The sequence below is a fragment of the Sinocyclocheilus anshuiensis genome, unplaced genomic scaffold, assembly GCF_001515605.1.
Source record: "Sinocyclocheilus anshuiensis isolate Anshui unplaced genomic scaffold, SAMN03320099.WGS_v1.1 scaffold902, whole genome shotgun sequence".
In the NCBI taxonomy this organism is placed as follows: Eukaryota; Metazoa; Chordata; class Actinopteri; order Cypriniformes; family Cyprinidae; genus Sinocyclocheilus; species Sinocyclocheilus anshuiensis.
The window spans coordinates 243,891-252,321 of NW_015537974.1; the positions used below are offsets into that span (position 1 = coordinate 243,891).

At 38.4% G+C, this 8,431-nt stretch overlaps 1 protein-coding gene across 1 annotated transcript in view; it reads right to left on the reverse strand.

The window, feature by feature from the left end:
• Nucleotides 1–8,431, reverse strand: part of LOC107672068 (focal adhesion kinase 1-like) — a 76,314-nt gene that overhangs the window by 60,846 nt on the left and 7,037 nt on the right. The window contains exon 2 of the mRNA XM_016465166.1: nt 4,205–4,231. Coding sequence (XP_016320652.1) covers nt 4,205–4,231 — 27 coding nt within the window. The remainder of the gene's footprint in view (nt 1–4,204; nt 4,232–8,431) is intronic.

Consider the following 8,431-nt stretch of genomic DNA (forward strand, 5'->3'; position numbering starts at 1 on the left):
ATGTATTTTTGGCTATTGCTACAAATATACCCCAGCGACTTAAGACTGGTTTTGTGGTCCAGGGTCACATATGCAGCGTAATGGATTGGTACTATACTACCATCAAACGTTTGAGGTAAGTCAAATAGTGTGTGGGTTTTTTTTTGTTTTTATTAATATGTTTATTCAGCAAGGATGAATTAAATTGATCAAATCTGAAAGTAACAATATGTATAATGTTACAAAAGATTTTTAATAATGCTGTTCTATTGAAATTTCTATTCATCAAAGAATCCTAAAAAATGTACCATGGTTTACACAAAAATATTAAGCAGCACAACTGTTTACAACTTTAATAATAATCAAAAATGTTTCTGGAGCACCAAATCAGCCTATTTAGAATGATTTCTATAGGATCATGTGACACCAAAGACTGGAGTAATGGCTTCTGAAAATTCAGTTCTGCCAAAGGAATAAATTACATTTTAAAATACAGTGGTGTGAAAAAGTGTTGGCCCCCTTCCTGATTTCTTATTTTTTTGCATGTTTGTCACACTTTAATCACTAGTAAAAGGTAACACAAGTGAACACAACATGCAGTTTTTAAATGAAGGTTTTTATTATTAAGGGAAAACAAAATCCAAAACTACATGGCCCTGTGTGAAGAAGTGTTTGCCCCCCTGTTAAAACTGTGGTTTATCACACCTGAGTTCAATTTCTCTAGCCACACCCAGGCCTGATTACTGCCACACCTGTTCGCAATCAAGAAATCTCTTAAATAGGACCTGCCTGACAAAGTGAAGTAGACCAAAAGATCCTCAAAAGCTAGACATCATGCCGAGATCCAAAGAAATTCAGAAACAAATGAGAAAGATTTCACACCACTGTATATTCATATAGTAAACATTTTAAATGGTAATAATATTTCACAAAATTACTGTTACTTAATTTTTGATCATCTAAATGCAGCTCTGGTGAGCATAAGAGAAATATATACTTTATAAATATAAATAAATAAATATTTTAAAAATCTTATCGACCCCAAAACTTTTAAATGGTAGTGTAATCCATATGATAAAATAATATTTTCTATATGGTGGTATGATACGGCACAGTGATTAAAAATTAATAACCTGACCATCATGATTCTTCACCAAACATGATAGATGTTGGATTGTATGTAGAATTGTAACACAACAGCCCTACTAATACAGATCATGTGCTAGCAGTCATCTGCCGAGATATGAAAGTAACCCCAATTCAACATAACCATAAAGGACTGCAGCAGAAATCTAGAGACGAAACCCACAGAGAGGTCATATCGGAGCTCCCACACCTTTCATTTCTCCTAAACCACCATTAAATCAATATACCACATCCTGTAAGACAGATCGAGTGTGAAATGGTATCATGGAGGTTTTCTGGAAACGGGTTGCAGTGCTGTATCTGGGTGACATACTTGGCAGAGGGGGAGGGTAGGAGGAGTAGACGCAGGCTCCTCGTGCCCAGCACAGAGGGAAGGGACTGCAGCCGCTGCTCTCCATCCGCTGGCCTCCGCTCTCGTCTCTCTCCCAGGCCCAGCGGCTCTCCAACTCCCTGGCACAGTCATAGGGAGCAGGGGGTGACCCCGGCCCACCGCAACGCACTGTAACCAGGCCACCGGGGATGGCCCTCAGAGGCCTGGGATGAGGCGTGGTGTGAGGTCGCAGGAAGGTGATTGGTCAGCTGACCGAAGCGCTAATCCAGGAGTGCGAAAATAATAAGTGATCAGCTAGGCTGTGTGGTTACAGGAATGAGGATGGCAGGTAGATATGCGAAAACGTGAGGCGTGCCGGTCTCGTTTCCCTCAGCAGCGCTTTTTGAAAACCACCAGCAAGAGCAGTGGAAAAAGATCCAGAAGTGACAGGGAAATCCCACAGCTGTCTAGAGTAATCCAAAGAATGGATGCAGCAGGCAAGGCTGGAACAAAATCAGAAATGTTGACAAGTATAATCCTCACATACTAAAACGCTTCATTTTAGCTGCCTTTCTAAAGTTCATCCAGAGAGACGCTGCGGTGACGGCGTGTGTAATTTTCACAATCCGGCAGAGTGTGTCAGGAGAGAAGGTGTGCTTACGAGGGAGGGATGAGAGAGAGAGAAAGAATCAGGCCAACAGAAATAAGAGGAGGGGCCTCTTTAAATATGCTAATGAGTTCCGTGAAACCAACTGCTACTGGCTGACCAGCTCATGTTTACAAAACACAGACCACTGAGCCAAAAGAAGCGGCCGATCAGGTTTTTCAGGGTGTGGGTTTGACCAGGATTATTCAGCTGGGCGGTCCGGCTTCTGTTTACATTCTCGGGATTGTGTTGCATATTTAAATACAAAGCATTATTGTTTCTAAGAACCCCTAATCACCTTATGAATGATGGTAGAAGTGTTTCTATGCTTCACTAAGAGGACATCTGTGGGCTGCTCGCGGAGATTCATGTGGAGAGGGACTGAAGGAATGTCCGTCAGCTACCTGACAAAGGCTCAAGGAAGGAAGGAAGTCCGTTTCCTGTTTTTGACAACAGCCCATACTTGCAGAGATGCACATAAATAAACGATGAAACATCACTGCAAATGAAGCTAAAGTTTATTTAGTAAATGAGTGCATCATCAGCCTTTGCGATTTGCATAACTTGCATAATTATTTATGCTGATGAACATGAAGAAATTGGTCTATAAGGTACTTTGGCAATGTACTGAAGAAATATTTCAGCATTTTTGTGTAATCCCAAACATGCCATTTCAGCTTAGTATCTACAGTTAAGTCCTTGTTCTGTCTAGTTTACTCTATCTATGGGAAATTACATAAGAGATTTACTATAATTCAGTCTGTAATAACATTGCAATCTGTCTATATTAAAGTTTTGCTAAAATAGGTTGAAATATAAAGCAGAAATAGAGTCAGACAAAGAGCAAGTGAGATTGTTACAGTATCACTTAGAATTTGAAGAAAGTACTGAACCTATATAAAAATACAATTATATAAAATATACTTTTTTTTTGATAAATAGTCATGCACCACACACAAAGGTCTTAAAGGGGTCATATGATGCTATTTTAAAGATCATTATTTTGTGTATTTGCTGTAACAGAATATGCTGACATGCTTTAATGTTCAAAAAACATTATTTTTCAAATACTGTACATTATTGTAGGTCCTCTATGCCCCGCCTCTCTCAAACACGTCGTTTTCAACAAAGCCCCCTCCTTTGACAAGCGCAGTCTGCTCTGATTGGCCAGCTGACCCAGTGCATTGTGATTGGCCGAACACCACAAGCACGCGTCGGAAATGTAACGCCCCTTACCATAATCGCGAGCGTCAGCTTTCAAAGTAAATATCAAGACAGTTCATAATGTCGTTAGTTTTACCATCAGTTCAAGCCCGAAAGGGCAACAGAGTCGCGTGACAGACACAGTGATGATGCAGTACACAAGCCGCGGTTAAGACAGCTGACGTGCTATGATTTCTGACAGGCAGTTCACTCTCCCTGTTCCCCTCACACTCCAAAGAGAAATTAAAACTTGAAATCGCATCATATGACCCCTTTAATACAGGAAGAACTGTTAAATCATACCAGTAGATTTGTGCGTTATTTTGTGCTTATAATCAGAGTCATAACTTACTTCTGATTGCAAAACATAACGCAGAAAATGATTTGCTGTTATTTAACAGTTTCATCTTGCCATGTTTGCCAGAGATATTCATTACCATTCCAAGCACTCATTCCCTATAGTGAGGGCAAACAGGTCACTTCCTGCTATATTAACCGTATTCTCAAATATCAGCTAATAGGCCCCATTTTGTGTTTAATAATGGTCTCCATAGATGCCACACAGACAAACAGGAACCCTACTGTTTAAAAAGGCCCTCCTTCCTTCCAACAGTAATGCCCTTGGCGATGGAAAGAATCAAGGTTAAAAATATGAAACATTAGCTGATTGGTGGGGCATCCAGAGTGTGTTTGGACAATGTTGCAATTCCTCAGAAAATGATGAATGAATTGAGAATGCACCAGTAAACTACACATCTACACTTGAACAACATTTCCTTGACGCCAATCAATTGTGTGTGTGTGTGTGTGGGGCATTTCACATTCAGTAAATGGTGGATTAAGGTTAGGTTGTCATTTCCCCCGATCAATTTGAAATCCATTTCAGAGAGGAAGAGAGAGAGTACAAGAGCTTGTCTTACCTGCGTAATATGATATCCTTGAAATATCTGCAAAAAAATAACAGTTTCATGTTAGAGTTTATACATTTTCAGAAATTATCTCTATTCTACAAAAGAGCTGAAACTGGTATGTTAAAGTACATGCTTGTGTGTGCATGTGTTCCATTGTGTGTTTAGAGGGCCCTCTAGCTGTCAACTACACTGCTAATCTACACATTCAACTACAATTAAATCATTAGAAAAGATTGGATGTTTATGGGAATTTATTTATAACTTCATCTGAAATAACTACTGACACAGAACAAACAAAACTAAATAGAAAAAAACAGAAAATTGCAGCTAAGCAAAATACTAAACCTGACACAAGACTGACACCAGAAATACCAAAACTAAAATATAGACCCAACTCAACCTAAACTGCATCTTAAACTAATGCCAACAAAAAAGGTGTATAGAATTTCAATCCTAAAAGAGCTTTCTTAAGATATTTGTGGCTTTTAGTCCATGTCTTTGTTTTGAGGTTATCAATATGCTAGTGAAACTACTCTTTACTAGCCAGCAGCAAATCATGGTTCATGACTATGATGTAATTAAACTTCCTTACTAAAATAGTAAATATGTCACAAAACACAAAAGAAAACTGCACTCAAAGTAATCTCAGGGCTTTTTAAAGTTTCCATTTTTGTTGTAGAATAGAATAGAATAGAATACCGTCCAGATTTCATTAGCATTAAATCATTTTTTGTCTGTAATAGAATAGAATAGAATACTTTTTTGTCCAGGTATCATTAACATAAAACTGAACATTAAATGTTTGTGTCTAGAATAGAATAGAATAGAATAGAATAGAATAGAATACTATTCTGTCCAGGGATCATTAGGGAAAAAAAACTGAACTAAATGTTTGTCTGGAATAGTGTAGAACAGAATTATGTCCAGAGACCATTATCATGAAACTATGGCACAAAGAAAGGACAGAGTGATGCAAAAAGCTCAGAATGAGGTAATTCTTGAGCCCACTGCTCACTCAGACTCTATCAGAAAGTCAGCCAGAGGCTGAGTGATGATCAGAACTGCTGAAATGTCTGTCTCATTAAACAGGGAACACTGGATAATCTTTTCATTGTAGATGCTGAATCTGACTGCACTCTAATTGGAATGCAGTGGATTTCAGCTATTCGAAGCATTAGAATCTCACACTGCATTCTGCTTAAAAGGTGAAGAAACAAAAGGCGGCCAGACTTTGTAATTCTGTGATGGATTGCAGCAAAATGGAGGTATAAATAAGACTGCATTTAATTCAAAGGTCATTGCGGTATTCCAACAAACTGCTAGTCATGCTACGGTAATGTTTTCAACAGGACAGAAATGTTTCAGTAAATAAACATAAGACAAAAACATTCTGTTCTGTGTGAGGAAAACCCATTTCATACCATCTTAAATGGATTTTTGGAATATAGCAGCTGGTTTGTTGATGGAACAAGGTGGTCTACCAGATCACCCATCAGTCCTACCAACCATCTACACTAACTTGGACCATCTAAGGAGGGCCATTAATGACCAGCTTGGACCCACTAGAAACTATCCAACTAACTACCATCAGAATCAGGTTTTACCTGGATTTTCCAACAAAAACAAATATCTTTAAAGTAAAACTATGCATGGCTAAAGAAGAATGCCACCTAAATATCTCAATAAAATGATGCCTTTATTGCTTATTGAATAACAGCCAAATGATCTTGCACAAGTTTTCTGAGAACATCAGTTGCTATTATGAAACACTGGTGCCAAATTATTGTAACACCCAAAGCATATTACACCAAGAACAAATCTAGGAAATAAAGTGAAAACTAAGAAATGGGCTAAATGTTTGGAAAATATCTTTAAATGTTAACATCCTCAATCAATTCATTTTTAATACTTGCCATGCAGGATGAATGCAAACAGGAAGTTGCATTGGAAGATCTATCTACATGATTTTTTTCAGGGATGCACAATATATATATCAGTACTAGAGCCCGACCGATATATCGTTTTGCCGATATTATCGGCCGATATCAAACCCCCTAATATCGGTATCGGTCCCAAAAAACCCATATCGGTCGGGCTCTAATCAGTACCATATCAGTAATCGTCTGCTATTAAACATTTTTATAATTTATCACTATAAGTATTACATAATTAATTGTGCTACTCAGTTTTTACATATAAACACATTTACCGTCATCTCACGCTCACTTATAATTTTTTCAAAACACTTATTAACAACACTAGCCTACTCTTCAGCCAAACTCAAAATTAATATCCATTTTTCATATACTGTACATTATCATGTTGTGATGCCTACACTGACTTGTAGCACTTAAATTAATTTATTTTAGTTTTTAGTGTTTTACTTTGAACTCATTTAGACAAAATAGTCTTACATTTTGATATCTGCCATGCCATTTATTGGTGATCAGCCATAAAATAAAAAAAATAAATGAATACTTTCTTTATGAATAAATAAAAAATACTGGTCAGAATTTTAACATTGCACATCTTTTCTTTTTTTCTTGAAGGCAAGTACAAACGGAGTTCAAAAACAGTGCACAACAGAGACAGATGTGTGTTTCACTCAGGGCAGAGCAGAGGAGGGCTTGTAACCCACGGGGGAGAAGAAAGAGTATGAGGGAGAGACAGAGAGGAGAGGATTGACCCATCCCGACAGCATCTACAAAAGACAACCATCAGTTCAAACCCTTCTCAAAGCTCCCCTCTGCTTACAGCGCACAAATTCAGCCCTTTCTTAACCTCTTATCTCTCCTCTCAGCAGTCACACCGCTGAGCCTGAGACACTGCCATAAAGACTCATCACGCTGCTGCTGACTGACAGATGCTGAACTGAGACCAGTTTTTAGGTGCAGATTCGGGTAAGAGGACTTTAAATCAATGCAAGATGACACAGCTTTACAGTTGGTGACTTCAAGGGAGAGTTCACCCACCCCAAAAAAAAGACAATTCTGTCATCATTTTATTTACCCTCATGTTGTTCCAAACCTGTATGACTTTCTTCTGTGGAAAACAAAAACAAGATATTTTGAAGAATGTTTTGTCTGTATTAATTTGATCCCATTGACTGTTTGATTGGATTCAAAAAACACCAAGGTATTTTTCAAAATATATTCTTCTGTGCAGGGTTGTTATCGTTAACTAAACTAAAACCATACAGTCATGGCCAAAAGTTTTGGCAGTGACATACATTTTGTGTTTTGCAAAGTTTGCTGCTTAAGCTGTTGTGGTGTTCATTCACATTGTTTCTAGAACCAAGGGAGTGGACTCTCTCATAATTCTGCCCAAAAACTCTGCCGGGAATAAAGAATGGTCTCAAAACGTCCTGCAAGAGTGACTTCTTCCAACGATCCATGAGCCATTTGGTGATGATCCGTGCATTTTCCAGCATGATGGAGCAACATGTCACAAAGCAAGAGTGATAAAGAAGTGGCTCGAAGATCATTACATTGAAATTTTGAATCCGTGGCCGGGCAACTCCCCGGATCTCAATCCCATAGAGAGCCTGTGGTCAGTCTTCAAAAGGTGAGTGGACAAGCAGAAGTAGGGCTGCACGATTAATCGAAATTAAATCGCAAAGACGATAAATCGCGATTAGGCAGAGGCTGCGATTGTCATGCGTATCGTACAGCGAACCACGGTTCTGTGATCAGCAGTAAATCTCCATCCAAAGGCCAGAGGGCGCTCTCGCGCGAAAAACTTCAAATACGCCCCGCAGAAGAAATTCAGGAAATCCCCAAATACGCCTCGCCGAAGAAACCCAGGAAATACCTATAGCCGTTGCTGAATAAACAGATTTAACTGCTTTCATTCATTCAAAGTGACTAATAAACACACGACTACGACAAAATATATGGTTTATCCAAGTTCGTCTTATAATTTTTATTATAATAAAGTATATAATAATGCAATGCTAATCGACATAGCCTTTATCACTGCTTAGAATACTATGAAATATGTTGCATGCCTTATTCTGTGTAAGAAGCCACATCATCTCTCAGAAGGATTTATTTCAAACACTCGACTGACATTATGAAGTGAGTTTGGAGTAAAAACATGTTATTAAATGTGGTATTTTCACATGCTTTCAGGTGGAGCAGCATTTATTACACAGAGCCGCAGTTTACTTAGCTTCATCCCGCAGGGATTCAGCATCCGGAATGCTGAATCCCTGACAATTTTCAAGCGACAGCTGAA